Source organism: Amphibalanus amphitrite, unplaced genomic scaffold, assembly GCF_019059575.1.
Source record: "Amphibalanus amphitrite isolate SeventyFive unplaced genomic scaffold, NRLGWU_Aamphi_draft 000054F_arrow, whole genome shotgun sequence".
Lineage (NCBI taxonomy): Eukaryota > Metazoa > Arthropoda > Thecostraca > Balanomorpha > Balanidae > Amphibalanus > Amphibalanus amphitrite.
This window is the reverse complement of record NW_024881550.1, coordinates 848,079-864,865: the sequence shown is the minus strand read 5'-3', so window position 1 is coordinate 864,865 and position 16,787 is coordinate 848,079. Positions and strand designations below refer to the sequence as shown.

Genomic DNA, 16,787 nt, shown 5'->3' with positions numbered 1-16,787 from the left:
CCCGTATAGTCTTTAGAATATTCTTTAAAATATTAGCAAATTTTATAATCTTAATATTAGTAAAAGTAAATTCTTTAAAATATTTGTGCATGGGCTTCAGTGGTCCGGTCCTGCGAACCTTTTCGCTCAGTTTCAGTTTAGGGCCTCAGCAGTCAGACTCAGCAGTATGGTCATGGCCTGTATCATAAGATGCACGCTGTACACTGAGAAAAAAAATTATTCCCCAGGGGTGTTTTACGGGTGTCAGACACCATTGGAGGTGTCATCGAACACCCAGATTGGTGTTGAAAAATGCTGTTTAGGGAATCATTAAGGTGTACAACACCACGATGACACCCTTTCAAGTGTTCGTTCGCATGCGAGCGTTTAGATATACCTTAATGGGATTCAGCATGACACCTTAATAGGTGTCCGACACCCACACCCATCCGGGTATCAAACACTCTACACTCAAAACTCAAATGATTCCTTTTTTGGTGTAAATGGGGTGTGGTCTAAAACGATACCCACTTTACGCCCTACTTTGACCAGAAGAACACCATCTTAACCCTATCGAAACACCAAGCATACACCCTGTACACCTGTCCAACACCGTTCGTACACCCCTCTTGCACCCTTTTAACACCACCAGTAAACCTATATGACACCCGTATCATACCCACTTGCACCGGGTTTACACCCCCTGAACCAGCTTTATGCCACCTTTGCACCTTATGTGCACTCTTTTTACTCTTGTGCTACACCACTTTGCACCCATTTTACTCCTGTTCTACACTCCCTTTGCACCTATTTTACTCCTGTTGTACACCCCCTTTGCACCCATATTTCTCCTGTTCTACACCCCCTTTGCACCCATTTTACTCCTGTTCTACACCCTCTTTGCACCCATTCTACTCCTGTTCTACACCCTCTTTGCACCCATTTTACTCCTGTTCTACACTCCCCTAGCACCCACGGTACACCCGGCTAGCACCATCCATGCACCGCTCCCCAACACCACCGCTCCCCACCTTTTTCATTCGCAGACCCGTCACCAAAGTCAGCCAGCTGGTGCAACATTTATTACAACGAAACTTTAAACGAAACGCATAACGAAACTTAGCGCATACGAAACTTAGCGCGGCCGCCCAGCCGCGGTGGCCGACTATGACGAACAGTTTCAGTCTATCTTGAAGGAACTGCTGGTCTTGGATGTCGGCCGGGGGCCGCTCAGTGGCTAGGAGTATAGCGCTCTGATTTCTTGGCGGTCCCTTGTTCGATAGTTCTCGTTGATAAGCCTCTGTTGAGAGAGGTAGTTCCGCCACTGCTGGTTGAACTCGGGCGGCGGGAGCACCAGCGGAGGTGGGCCGTCCATGGGGCGCTGAGAAGCCGAACCCGGCCGAGGTGTCGAGTCTGGTTGCGATGGCTGGGCAGCGCGGCCCGGCCGGGGCGGCTGTTAAAGAGTCGCCAATCGGCGGGCGAGCTGTTCCAGCTGGTCGTCACCCAGAAGCACCGGCTGGGTGGGCCTCGTGCTCCCGGCACCGCCTTCGGATCGATCCAGTTCGAGCTGTAGCTGGCGAGCCACCTGGCTGCTGGTGTTCCTCGACGGCGTGTCGGCTGCTGAGAGTCGTTGGCGCGATGTGGAGGGCGTACCTGGGCGGTTGTTGCCCATCCGCTCCTTGGAAGGGCAGAATCTGGCTGCGGGTAGGCACCGTGGTGCGTCCCGCTAGGCCAGAGGGAAATCCTGCGTCGCACTCCGCACTCACAGCCCACTTAATAGAGGTTTTCACTTTTCACCACCTAGCACTTGGGACGCTCCCCTCGTCGGAGCGTCCTGAGTCGCGGTCACGGCGAAACTGAGCCGTTAACGGCGGCCGAGGGCCCGCGCAGGGGCCTAGGCCGCTTCCCATTGGTCGGCCGCGCTGACGTCATGTCGGCAGCCGTTAGAAAGCGCGCGAAAAACGGCGTTGCAAAATGGCGTTGCTTCCTTGCTCAATGAGTGTAAAAGGGGTGTTTCCAGAAAGTTCTTATCCCGATCTATTCCCTTATTACACCCCGATCTGGGCATCGCCATATGGTGTACAGATGGTGTTTCAACGATGGTGTTCGTATAGTGTAAAAAGGGTGTTTCCAGAAAGTTCTTATCCCGATCTATTCCCTTATTACACCCCGATCTGGGCATCGCCGCCCTAGGTGTACAGATGGTGTTTCAACGATGGTGTTTGTATAGTGTAAAAGGAGTATTTCCAGAAAGTTCTTATCCCGATATATTCCCTTATTACACCCCGATCTGGGCATCGCCATATGGTGTACAGATGGTGTTTCAACGATGGTGTTCGTATTAGTGTAAAAAGGGTGTTTCCAGAAAGTTCTTGTCCCAATCTATTCCCTTATTACACCCCGATCTTGGCATCACCTAGGTGTACAGATGGTGTTTCAACGAGGGTGTTCGCCTGGTGTGTTGATGGTATATTTAGCGGATCGGTGTATGAGCGGTGTTAAAAAGGTTCATGGGTGCAAACAGGGACTAACAACGGTGTATAATGGGCATCAGGTTGGCGTACTTCTGGTGCATATCTGGTGTAAAGTGGGTGTAATCCCAACTTAAGGTGTCAATGGGGTGTAAATCGTGTTTTCAGTGTAAGGTATCAAACACCCTAAAAAGTGTCAAAAAATGTTCTTTTAAAAGCATCTGACACCCTTATGATGCCTTCACAGGTGTTGCCATTTATTAAAGCGGAATGTTAAAAGTGTCCGACACTGCTAGAGGTGTCACATTGACACTTGCAAAAGGATCTGACACCAAAAACAGCGTGAAAAAAATGAGGAAAAATATTCCCATGGGGTGTCTCACGGGTGTCGGACATCATTGCAGTGTCATATATAACGCCCAGATTGGTGTCAAAAATGGTGTTCATGGTGTGTCAAAAGTGGAAATAGCCGGTGCGCCGTCTGGCAACCCGGCAGACCACCGCCGTAGGAAAATTCATGCTTTTTGTCGCTTTTTCGCTCCTTATGAGTCACTTGATCTAATTAGAGCTTAACTAGGAACGAGGCGGGTCACTTGGACGTATTCGGGAGCCGAATACGGTGTTTTGGAGCCAATACCTGGGAAACCCTACCCGCCCAATGCGAGTTTTTAAGAGTCTGCATGCCCAAATTAACGTTGAGCGCGGCCGTTTTCGGTCGGTTTTCCGCGACCTTGTGGCGAAATCGCCTTATTTATTCAACCAGGGTGGGCTAATTTGCTTAACTAGGAATGAGGCGTTGAAGACAATTATTCAAGGAATAGAGCTGTGCAAAAGTATTTTTTGTATTGTTAAAACTGTATCCGCCCTCGAACGATAAATATTGTTGACCCATCAGGAACACATCCCCTGGAATGCGTTTGGACTTGGCTGGATCTAATATTAGCGAGTATCTGCTAATGCAGTTCCTTGGCTTACACAGTATGCACACAAGCATACATACTTCCTGCGCTTGGTTATCCCTCACTTGAATGAAAATTTTGCTATAATAACTATTCCAAGCAGTTAACAGGTTTTAGTGCAGTGCCAAGTCGGAACCGTTCAGCGCCGCCAGTCTCCCAGGCGGCGCGTAACTGCCGCCGCCGGCCGCCGCGCCGCCGCTCTGGCAGGGTGTTTGACTTCATATCTCTGTTGCTAGAAAAGTTGTGGACCGATTCACTTGATTCTTGCATGAAAAGATCCGCCATTCAATTCTTAGCAGATAACGAAAATTTGACGTCAATTGCACGATCCGCTGCCCATATTGTGGTACTGCCATCTATTGACAAGGCTGGCGAACTAAAGCCGGGTGGCTATTTCCACTTTTGACACACCATGTTTGGGAATCATGGAGGTGTACAACACCACGATGACAACCTTCAAGTGCAACGCGCTTTCAAACACACGTGGGATTCAGAACGACACATTAATGGGTGTCCTACACCCAGGGCTGCGGAGTCGGAGTCGGAGTCGGAGTCGGTCGGAGTCGACAGTTCTGACCGGAGTCGGAGTCGGAGTCGGAGTCGATTTTGGAAACCGGAGCCGGAGTCGGAGTCGGAGTCACCGAAAAATCCATCGACTCCGCAGACCTGACAGGGCTGCGGAGTCGGGAGTCGGAGTTGGAGTCGGTCGGAGTCGATAGTTCTACCCGGAGTCGGAGTCGGAGTTGTTTTTTGGAAGCCGGAGTCGGAGTCGTAGTCGGAGTCACTGAAAATCCATCGATTCCGCAGCCCTGCCTACACCAACATCCATTCGGGTGTCAAACACCCTAAACCATCAACACTTCAAAAGGTGTAAAAAAAAATGTTCCTTAAAAGGGATCTGATACCCTCGTGATACCTTCACGTGTGTTGTCAAACATTCCATTGTTGAGGAACATTCCAGCATGAGTCATGAAATGTTTGAAAGCTGTCGTGTATTCGAACCCAAATCATCACATAAATTGTTCTGACGTCACTTGTGTTAGGAACCAAGGATGCGGTGTCTAACGGATTTTCAGTGACTCGGACTCCCGCTCTGTCTTCCAAAATGGACTCCTATTCCGGCCAGAACTGCCAACTCCATCAGACTCCGACTCTGACTCCGTAGCACTGCTAGAAACCACAGCAGGTCCAGTGGTTTGAATCATTACCCAATCAGCAAGCTGCATTGTGTGACGTCATTTGTGTGCCGGTCACGGCGTCAACCATGCGAAGATCAAAAAGCGCCACCTTGCAGGAAAGCCGTTAGATTTCAGTTGGCGGCGGCTGGCCACGTGGTGCGTGTGCGGTGTGAGTGATGGCAGGGCTTTTTTGAATTTATGTGGATATAGTGGCGCCGAACGTTGTTCGCAGTGTACTTCTTCAAGTGATTGTGCGTTAATGATAATGTTTAGCTTTTATTTGTAGCTTGCTCCGTGTTTATTCAAATGACGAGGCGGGCGTTACTCGGTGAAATTTGAAGTCTGGAGTGAGGATGACAACACAGCATTGCACCATGGAAACGAAAGCAAGTGAACTGCGGAATAACATCTGGTTGGAGATAATCGACGGTTAATTATCATTGCTGAAATGGGAGCAACTTCTCACTGTGAATGGACCCGATGTGTTTCGGTGAGTTTTCATTGGATTTCTCCATAAATATAGAGCCCATATTTTTTGTACTTTATAGTTTGTTGCTGTATACAAGATAGGAATGTCATGTATGTATGCGATACCTATGCCTGTTTGAACCAATAAATGTAAGAATGTGTCGACTGTCGACACCTTTTTTGGCATCCAATGGACACTCTCGTAACACCTTTAAGGGTGTGTACCAAACTGCACCTCGCTGGGGTGTCAGACGGGTGTCACTTTAGACACCAATACAGGTGTCATTGGGAATCAAACACCGGGTGTCTGACACCCTTTTGGGTGTGCACCCAAAAGGGTGTCAGACACCTAAAAGGGTGTCAGACACCCGGTGTTTCATTCCCAATGACACCTGTATTGGTGTCAAAAGTGACACCCGTCTGACACCCCAACGAGGTGCAGTTTGGTACACACCCTTAAAGGTGTTCCAGGGGAATAATTTTTTTCTCAGTGTAGCCTACGCCAGCGGCAGGAGTAAAACTGCCGTGTGACGGAGGCACCGTTGTCTGACAACTGGGTGGAAACAGTCTGGAGGCCGGCCAGAGGTCATGCTCATATCGCTCACCCTTGACCCCGTCCATCGCCTCTGGCGGATACTCAACAGGGCGCTCATTGGCTCACATTACTCAGTGAGCGCCAATTACAGTCAGCTCAGTGAGCGTGCCGCGTATGAAATCACAAAAAGCATGATACCGCTATAGCATTTTACTTGGAAGAGGCCATCTGTATTCCGTGTAGACGACATTGCCAGTTAATGGGGGGGGGGGGGGGGATTCGGCATCTCATTAGCTTTTTGATCATATGGACAGTGGATGACATGACATAATTTTTTTACACCGTTCGCTCGGATTCATTAAAGGGACGGGTGGCTATCAAAGCATACAAAAGCGCAGCGTACAATCCTCAAAACATACAAAATCGCAACATACAACGCGCAAAACCTACAAAACAGGCCAGGTAGGGGACAGCTCAAACGTACAAAAGCGCAGCGTACAAAATCCCAACGTACAAAAGTTTACCGTCCAATGGGTAAAGCGTACAATGGCAAATCAAACAATGATCAGAACGTACAAAATTGGAACGTACAATGGCAGATCAAACAAACGCGTATCATACAAAATTGCAACCTACAAAACGAGATGATCATATCATACAAAATCGCATCGTCTAAAATCGGAAGGTACAAAATGCCTCTGGTTGACGCCGGGTGAATTGATATTTAACAAGTCAGCCACCAGATGGGGTAATGGTGCTGTGGCAGTGGTTTTTTGGAAGCCACCAGGAAATAGAGTGGAATGCCACTAAGTCCCTAAGAAACACGATACCTCTGGACGCTGCACCGGCCGGCTATCGACGCTGCGGGCGGTCGGAGGGTGCCGAGGGGAATGGTTCCAAGCAGGCGGGAACACGATACCTCTGAACGCTGCAGCGGCCGACTATCGACGCTGCGGGTGCCGCGTGGACCGGTGCCGAGCAGGCGACGAGGAGAAGCGGGCATCGAGACCGTGAGAAATCTATTATATTGGCGGGTGTGCATATGTAGGTAAATGAGGCAAACGTGCATAGGTATGTAACACCTTCATCCTTGATCACATACCCCTACCCACGCACTGCGGGGGGGACTGTTTGAACAACCCCTCCGGTTTCTCGCGAATATCTAAAAAACGGCGGCTCAGAGTGGCGCCGTGTTTTGCACATCTTATCATACATCTTTTCTACACCTTCTGTGAAAACTTCAGACCAAAGTCATCCAAGGTCAGGTCACCATATCACGTCAAGTGACCTTACTACATGAAAAATTTCAATGCCTGTCACAGCTACACTGAGTGACTGATCACTTAGAAACTTTGAGCAACTGATAAAACAACAGTATACACAATACACATAATGTATACAATAATTATAATAATGATACACAAAATGTATCTCTCGGAACCTCGATATCGGTGACCTAAGGTCAGTTCAATTTTGCGACCTCTCCATCATAAGTCAATGGGAGAAAATTGAAAGGCGCCTCTTTTGGCCGAACGTCATTCTAATCACTTTCAAACATCGAATTACAAGTAGGGGAAGTTGGGGCAATGCCGGAGTTGGGGCAAAGCCGAAATTCGAGATATTTCTAAAACCGTACGACATGGATGCCACGTCTCAGTGATGCTCTGAAGCTTAAGTGACTACAATTATCGCATGTTTGTTACGAGTCGTCATTTGGAATACTTCGGCTGTGAGGGCGCCAAAAGCGTTTTCAAGGTACGTTTCCCTTGTACTACATGCGCCTTTGAAGCTGCATTTCTTACTCATTATGCTACCGTTTGTCTGGCCAATTCGGTCAAGTAATCTTCAGCATGTCTTTGCATAAGTGTGCTGCCTATTTGAAATTTATACAGCACGTTTAAAAGTTATGGACCTGCAAATGAAAGTATGGCTGGCTGGGGTAATGCCGAAAACGTGCAATTACGCACGTTAAAGCACGCTACGTGCAGACTTTACTGCTGTAGAATAGCAACGCGTATTTTTAGTCAAACAAATTACACTTTCAGCCGGCACAACGGCCTGTTACCTATAAGGAATGATTTACCTGGCATTTTCTTATTATATCACACAATTATAACTTCCACTGTGCACCAAGCGTCCTCAAGCTCTTAAAACGCGTGTCAGCTTTGATGAATTTTGGATAAAGTTTGAGATAAATTGGCAAAACATCAATGTCGGCATTCCTCGTAGATCATTTATCCCATTTTCGGCTTTCCCCTTAGTCCGGGGCAACGCCGAAAAAGTCAGTTCTTTGATATTTTTAGTTTTTGCGCTTAACGGTATGCGAATTCATCAAGTGCGCCTGGTATGTTTGAAAGACAAAAGACTGGCCTCTCGAATGACGCCAACAAGAATAGCTTATGTTGTCTACCTTGCGTGCTACGGGCGTCAGAAAAAAAGTATTCGGCGTTCCCCCAACTTCCCCTAGACATGACAAACTGAACCGGAAAATGGTACCCGTGACCCCTCTTTATGTCCCTGAGGTCATCTAAGGTCACGAATGGTATCCTATACAGTTTTTCGCAACTAATAACTTTTTTTGACAGAGACATGCTAGAGCGATGAAAAAACCTTATATGTATGTGTTTGGCTCAATACGGATCGACTGATGCAGCATGACCTTTTCTGGTCAGGTCATGACATTGACCTGAGTTCATGACCTTGTCATGAGGTCATGACCTTGACCTAAAGTAAATTTTTCAAGTTGAACTTTTGAGGTCAACTTATAGTTCTTTCGATGCGTCGCCTTGACGAGAGGAACACGATGCTGCTGGGTGTAAGCTCGTGCATGTTTTGAGTCAAAAGGTATTGCAGAAAAACAGTTCCCGCAAAAACCATCTACCTATTCTGGCAGTTTTTGGCCCCTGCATGCTAAACCGTTCCTAACCTATGCGCCGGTTTGTCGAAATTATCGAAGTTTGACCTGGAAAGTGGCGAAATTTTACCTTTGGTGACCTCTGTTGACCTGACCTTTGAGCTGACCTAAAATGTGGCCGATATAATTTCTTCATTACTTCTGCCGCTCTTTCGAACGCCGTCTACGGCGTGTCGCTACGTGGCCCAGGAGCCGAGTGAGAAAGGGGGTGTTCAAACACCCCCCCCCCCCAGTGCAGCTGGCGCCGAGCACCGGCCCGGCGTAGTCAATCGCATGGCGTTTAACATAACGGACATAACGGTACATCATCGGTGTTTAACCCGCGCCCTGCTGGGGGGGGGGGGTGTTTGAACACACACACACCCTGTGTTTTTTCACAAATATCTCAAAAACGGCAGCGCGGAGCGCCACCGTTTTTGGCACACCTTATAATGCATTTTGTACATACTATTGCTCTTAGCAATCGTTGAAACTTTCTGTAATAGAATTGTGTTACGAATTAGTAGAACGTAGCGTGCCTTGTGTGTGTATTGTGCGTGTGTGCCTATGACCGTGTTTGTGTGGGCGCGCCGAGTCCGTGGGACCGGCGGGCCGCATTTCCTGCGCCTGCGGCGCTAGTTTTATGGCGCACAGCTGTGTGTGCACTGTGGACCGCCGGCCGGGCTCGGGCGCGCGGCGGCAGTTGGCGCCGCGACACGATGACGTAAGGAATACAGCGTGTGAGAGGTGGCTCGGTTTTCTACAAGCTATTTCGGCTTTGTGTGAGAGACAGAGAGTAAGAGCCATGAAGGACGAGAAAAGTGCGCCTGAGAGTGGAGTGAAGCCGGCGAGTACGGCGGACGCTGCAGCCGATCTCCGACTCATACCTGAGTTCGACGGAGCGACTCAGCCTGTCACAGAGTGGCTGGAGAAGGTGGAGCTGGTGTGCCGTCTACGTGGCATCGACGCGCTGCACGTCGTCGTTCCCCTCCGCCTAACTGGCGGGGCGTTCGCTGTCTATCAGCAGCTGGACGAGCAGGACAAGGCTGGCTACGAGACCATCAAAAATGGCCTGATTTCGGCTTTCGCAGAGGATAAGTTTGACGCCTATGACCGGTTTGAGAAGATGAAGCTCCGTCGAGGTGAGCCGGTGGATGTCTTCGTTGCAGAGCTGCGTCGCCTGTCCGGCCTGTTTGGCGGTATGTCAGACGGCGGCCTAGCCTGCGCGTTCGTGGCAAAACTGCCGGAGACCACCCGCCGTGTGCTTCGTGCAGGAAGCCGCGTCGAAAGCATGACGCTAATCAGCCGGGCCCGAGCTGTGCTCGCCGATGAAGAAGTGACTGCCATGGCAGGAGCGACGGGAGCAGCAGCGCGGACGTCGGCGGCGCCACCCCGCGTGACCTGTCACTCATGCGGACAGCCCAACCACCTGTCGCGGGATTGTCTCGCTGCTCGCGGTCAGCGGGAGCGCGGCGGGGCCCGCGGCGGTCGGCGCAGTGTGCGCTGCTTCCGCTGCAACCGGCCCGGTCATATCGCCTCGTCCTGTCCGGAAAACGACGGCGGAGAGGAGGGCTCGGCGCCAGCCTCCTCTCCCGGTCTCCAGTGAGCGGGGCGCTGCCCGTTGTGCGAGTATCGGTGGACGGCGCCACCTGTGACGCCCTGCTGGACACGGGATGCAGCTTGTGTGTAGCGCACGTGTCGGTGTGTCGAAATTGGAATCGAGACGCAGTGAGCGTGATGACGGTGAGCGGTGACCGATACTGGTGCGAGGGAACGGGTGTCGTGGAGGTGCGATCGCAATCTGGCGAATCGGTATCAGTGCGCGTGCTTGTGGTGTCACGGAAGCCGCTGGGCTTTGAGTTTATCCTGGGGATGAACGGCGTGAGTGCACTGGGTGGCGTGACGGTGAGTGCGGAGAACCATGTGAGGTTCGGAGCTGAAACGACCGGGGTGGCGGCGGTGGCCGAGAGACGGGTGCCCGAGACGGCGCCGGCGGCAGCAGGGTCGGCGGCGGTGGCCGAGAGACGGGCGCCCGAGACGGCGCCGGCGGCAGCAGGAACGGCGGCGGTGGCCGAGAGACGGGCGCCCGATACGGCGCCGGCGGCAGCTGGGACGGCGGCGGTGGCTGAGAGACGGGTGCCTGAGGCGGCGCCCGTGGCAGCTGAGACGGCGGCACTGGCCGAGTCGACTGCACCCACCGAGGCGGCGGAATCTGGGTCAGCGGCAATTGGGGCCCTGACAGTGACCGAGACGCGGGCAATGGCGGCGCCGGAGGCGGCGGCGGGTATATGGCGCGAGGAGGAGAAGGACTTTATTGTGAGCTACGATGAGAGCCAGAAAAAGTGGTCTGTGCAATTGAAATGGTGTGGGGATGAGCCAGGACAGTTGTTCAACAAAGCGGAGGAGTACTCAATACCATCAGAGGCCAGGCAGGAGTATGAGCGACAGCTCACAAAGTGGGTGACAAACGGATGGCTTGTTCCCTATGACGAGCGTGTCCACGGACAGGCAAAGGGCACAATACCGCTGATGGCGGTGATTCAGCCGAACAAAGACAAAGTGCGCCCGGTCATGGACTTCAGAGAGCTGAATGAGTATTTGGACTCGCATACGGCTGCCGCAGACGTGTGTAGCGAGAAAATTCGCGAGTGGCGCCGGTTCGGACGGAACGTGTCGCTTCTGGATCTCAAAGACGCCTACCTGCAGGTGCATGTGAGCGAGTCTCTGTGGCCCTACCAGACTGTTGTGTTTCAGGGCAAAAGGTGGTGTCTGACGAGACTAGGGTTTGGAATCGGCTGTGCGCCGCTGGTGATGAAAAAAGTGCTCAGCATGGCTCTCGGGCTGGACCAGAGAATAGACAGCGCGACATCCTCCTACGTCGATGACATATTTGTGAATGAGGAGGTCGCCACCGCAGCTGAAGTGAAGGCCCATCTCGAGAACCATGGCTTGGACTGCAAAGCGCCAGAAAGTGTGATCGATGGTGCCCGTGTGCTTGGCCTAAGGGTCTGGGGGGAGCGAGACGGGCTGTTCTGGAGGCGTGACAGAACCGACATCAGCCCGCCCCCTAAACTGACGAGACGGGCAGTCTTCTCTCTGTGCGGACGACTCACCAGTCTTGTTCCTGTGGCCGGCTGGCTCCGCGTGGCCGCGTCATATCTGAAGAGGCGTGTCACCGCTGTGTCCAGTGGATGGGATGACGAGGTCACTGACCCGGAGCTCTGTGCAATGGTCATTGAGATGGTGGAGCGTGTGAACACATCTGACCCCGCGCGGGGCCGGTGGGATGTCTCTGGAGACGGCGGAGGTGTGGTGTGGGTCGATGCCAGCTCCCTCGCCATCGGGGCCGTGCTGGAGATCAACGACTGCGTCGTTGAAGACGCCTGCTGGCTGCGGAAGAGCTCGGACACCCACATCAATCTCGCAGAGCTAGATGCTGTGATTCGAGGGCTCAATCTGGCACTGTCCTGGAATTTGAAGAATGTGACGATCATGACCGACTCGCGAACCGTCTATCACTGGCTGTCCGACGTCCTGTCTGGCAGAGCCCGTGTAAAAACCAAGGCAGCGAGCGAGATGCTAATTCGGAGACGTCTTGAGACAGTGAAGAAGCTGGGTGAAGAATATGCCATGCAACTCTGCGTGAAATTCGTCCCATCGGCTGAGAACCGGGCCGACGCGCTCACGAGAGTGCCAAAAAAGTGGCTGACCCCGCAGGGCGCGTCGATGGTGTGCGGTGCCGTCGTCACAGAGCCCGACATCGCACGGATTCACCACACCAGCGGCCATCCTGGCATCACACGAACCCTGAGACTATGCAGGAGGCAGAGCTCTGACGTCACCAGAGCTCAGGTGCGTGCCGTGATCCGCCAGTGTCAGGCGTGCCAATCGGTCGACCCTGCGCCGCAGCGCTGGGTGCGCGGCACGCTAGGGGTGAACGAGTGCTGGGAAAGAGTGAGCATGGACGTCTGCCACGCCGACAATCAACTCTACCTGACCCTAGTGGATTGTGGGCCGTCTCGCTACGCGATCTGGAGGCGCCTAAAGCGACAGGACGCTGAGAGTGTCATCGCGCAGCTCGAGTCAATCTTCCTGGAGCGAGGCGCTCCCACTGAGCTGCTGACGGATAACTATCCATCGTTTCGAAGTGCCGTGTTCAATGAGTTCGTCAGTCGGTGGGGAGTCTCCGTTCGATACCGAGCGGCTCATGTCCCGTCCGGTAACGGCATCTCGGAGCGCAACCACCGCTCCATCAAAACGTTAGCGGCCAGAAAGAAGTGTTCAGTGGTGGAGGCGGTGTATCGCTATAACGTGATGCCACGCGCGGAGGATCAGAGCTCCAGCCCCATGGAAACGCTGTTTAATTACCGAGTGAAAGTCCCAGATGTAGACACGCCAGCTGATGCCGATATCAGCCGCTTTACGGTCGGGGACAAGGTTTGGGTCAGGGACCCGAGCCGCCGCTGTGACGTGGCCAGTTCACTTGGGACGGTGAGCCGTATTGTGTCTGTACAGTGTGTTGAGGTGGATGGAGTGCCGCGCCATGTGCGGGACCTGAGGCTGGCCGTTCTCCCACAGCCGGCCGAGGGCAGGAGTCCGCCGATCAGTGAGAGTGACGACGAGGGCGCCCCAATTATCTTTTATGAGCAGCGTGTCACTCCCGACGCTGCGGCTCGAGGCGAGTCGGAGGGGGCCTCGCACGATGGCGAGGAGTCGGCAGCTGCTCGCAGGAGCACGCGGGAGCGGCGTCCCGCTACACTGACGCAGTATGGTGATTTATAAATCAGGGGGGAGTGTAATAGAATTGTGTTACGAATTAGTAGAACGTAGCGTGCCTTGTGTGTGTATTGTGCGTGTGTGCCTATGACCGTGTTTGTGTGGGCGCGCCGAGGCCGTGGGACCGGCGGGCCGCATTTCCTGCGCCTGCGGCGCTAGTTTTATGGCGCACAGCTGTGTGTGCACTGTGGACCGCCGGCCGGGCTCGGGCGCGCGGCGGCAGTTGGCGCCGCGACACGATGACGTAAGGAATACAGCGTGTGAGAGGTGGCACGGTTTTCTACACTTTCGAAGCGATCGGTCACTTGGTGTAGCTATGGCGGACATTGAAACTTTGCATGAGGTGAGGTCACTTCAAGTGACCTGGTGACCTGACCTTAAATGACCTTGGTCTGAAATTTTTAAAACATGTGTAGAATTGATGTATTATAAGGTGTGCCAAAAACGGTGGCGCTCCGCGCTGTAAACTATACTGAGATGAACTCTGCATATCTCAGAGTTTTGATATCGATGACCAAAGGTCAGGTCAATTTTGCGACCTCCCCATTATAAGTCAATGGGAGAAAATTGAAAGACGCCTCTTTTGGACCAAAGCCATCATAAACACTCCCAAACACTGAATTACAAGAAACTACTACGCATTTCAGACCCTCTGGAACAGTCCTTTTTGGCCCTTTCTCGTTACCTATACGCTTGATTTCAACCAAACTTTGACACAATGTGTTTCAAGGACCTACCTAATTTTTACTAATGTGGTCTTTTAACAAAATGTCAAAATGAAAGGCACTTGTCGTTGACTTGTAATGGTAAAAATTGATCGGAAAACACTGCACCGTGGTAGAGGCTAGCATGGCGTTGCAGCGTCAGCTGTTGCGCCGCAGCTAAGCTCCGCCCACTGTGCCGCGACACCGGGACCGGTCATTCGCCGCTCGGGGTCAGAGCGGTGCGGAGCTCTGACGGACTGGAACGAGACACACGCTAACGCAGGCATCATTGCGTGAATATTGTAAATGTCGTATCTCGCGCGGAGAGAATAAGGATGAAGAATTCAATGCAGATCGCGACGGTGTATGTATAAAACAATAAGCACTCCTAGCTACATAATGTTATTCCCTATGCAGACTTAAAATATTTTCAATAATTTATAGCGAGCCTCTCCGCAGCCGTTTTCCTACAGGCTATTGTGCATTTAAGGAGTAACGGGACAGAATTCACCGGACTGTCTTTGCATTCAACGGCCTTATTTAATTGAAGATATCCACATAGATACTTGTAGGTATTTCGTTTTTTTTTTTGTTTAAAAGAATAATTTTTTTTTTGGAGGGGGTGAAAATAATAGGTAAATCTTTCTATGACATTTCCACAATGCTTTCAGAATGTTGTTGATAGATCTTAGGCCCGAAAAACAATAAAACAGGGAAAAATATAGGATGACTCAATCTGAAAATGTAGATATGCAATATCGAGAGTTCATGATCTCCCGTCCTTCACTCCCCCTTGTCAGTCTCTCGTCTATACGTTTATAGTATATTGTCTCTCGTCTATAGCCTAATCTCTATCTTCGTCACTTGTCTCTGGTCTATCGTCTTCGTCTCCTGTCTCTGCTCTAGCGGCTATATGCATATTGCTTGTTGTCCACTAGCCAACGTTTACCGTTCGTCTCATTGTCACTTTGTCTCCTTTTCCTTTCTCTTTCTTCCTCCGTCCTTATTTGTCGTAGAACAACTTATTAAAAGTTCATGACATGCAAACAAGTGCTCCACTCCGCTGCGCTGCGTGCGCGGCCCGCACGCCGGCCGGCCCAAGGCCGGCCGGACTGCGACTGCCGCCGACATGACCCGAGGCTGGACCGCAAGTGGGCGGAGCCAAGCCGCAGTGTGCTAGTGCGTCTCGACCAATCAGAGGGGAGACAGCGTCCAGCCTGTGTCAGCCTCTAAGCAGGGCTCTGACGACCTTAACATTCTCAGTCAATGACAAGTGCCTTTATTTTTCATTTTTCGTTAATAGACCATATTGATAAAAATTAGGTAGGGATCTCAAACTACCAATGCCAAAGTTTGGTTAAAATCAAACGCATATACAACGAGAAATAGCCGAAAAGGACTGTTCCACAGGGTCTGAAACGCATAGTAAGACACATTGAACATGAAAATAGTATCCGAGACCCCTGTTTATGCCCCTGAGGTCATCTCAGGTCACGAATAGTATCTAACAGTTTTTCGCGAATACCTTTTGATAGAGGCATGCTAGAGCGATGAAAACGCCTTGGATGTGTTCAGCTCGACGATACGGATCGACTGATATGCAGCATGACCCTTTCCGGTCAGGTCATGTTGGTAAAAGTAAGCTCGTGCAAAGCTTGAGTCAAAAGTTATTGCAGAAAAACTTTCCAAAAAATCGGTTATTTTGGCAGTTTTTGCCCCCTGCAGGCAAAACCGTTGGCGCTAGGTCAAATATGAGAGAATTATTCAGAAAGGGCGTTAATAGGGCTATCGAAGTCGCTTTTCCGCGGCGCTGTAGCTATATCGGTTCCCGAGTTATGCGTTGGCTTCTTGGAAACTGTCGACATTTGACCTGAAAATCGGCGAAATTTTGCCTTTGACCACTGGTGACCTGACCTTTAGCCTAACCAAAAAAGTGACCGAAGTGATTTCGTTATTATTTTGGCGCTCTTTCGAACGCCGCCTTCCGCGAATCGCTACGTGGCCCAGCATAGGGGCGGGAGCCGGGGGGGGGGGCAGTGGGGGCAGCTTGCCCCCCCCAACTCTGGGGCCGTGGGGGCGGTGCCCCCACAGCTTTGAGACAGAATACCACACTTTGTTTGCAAATGTTTTCTTTTTTTGTTAAAAAGGCCGAGGGTGAAAAATAAGTGGCCTAAAACCGGTGAGAAAACTAGATTTGGGGGTACCCTAGGTTAATCTCTATTATGGTGTGCCCCCCAGTCGGAAAGTAGTTCCCGCGCCCCTGTGGCCCAGGAGTCGAGTTAGAAGTTAGTGTTCAACCCCCCCCCCCCCCAGCAGGGCGTGGAAATCCAGGACCCCCAGCGGGGCGCGGGTTAAAACACATTTGGAAAATATAAATATCTTCAATACAATGTGCGCTAACCAGTTTTCTCAGTAATTTAGCTAGCAAATATCGTGCTGTGTTGTTTACATCGAGGGTCGAACTTAACCCGCGCCGTGCTGGTGGCCTAAGTTTTCCGTGTCATGCTGGGGGGAGGCGTTTTCACGTCCCCGTCTAACTCGGCTCCTGGGTCAAAGGTCACGTCACCAGAGGTCATCAAAGGTAAAATGTTGCCTATTTCAACATTTTCACAAACACTCAACGCATAACTCGGGAACCAATAGAGCTACAGCGCCACAGAAAAGCGCATTCAACAGCTCTTTCAAAGGCCTTTCCGAGTGTTGTTGTTAGATTTGACCTCAGGTCAAATATAAATCGTGACGTTAGTAACAACGCACGATACGTTAGACGCTGGCAAAACACCAATACGGGCGAGGGTTAAATCATATGTGAACCAACCAGTTT

General features: G+C 51.4%; 1 protein-coding gene across 1 annotated transcript; it reads left to right on the top strand.

Annotated features, from left to right (window-relative positions):
- Positions 1–10,742: 10,742 nt before the first annotated feature.
- LOC122378023 lies at positions 10,743–13,265 on the top strand. Its single transcript, XM_043358731.1, has one exon. The coding sequence runs from the start codon at positions 10,743–10,745 to the stop codon at positions 13,263–13,265; it is 2,523 nt and encodes an 840-aa protein (XP_043214666.1).
- The last annotated feature ends 3,522 nt before the right edge of the window (positions 13,266–16,787 follow it).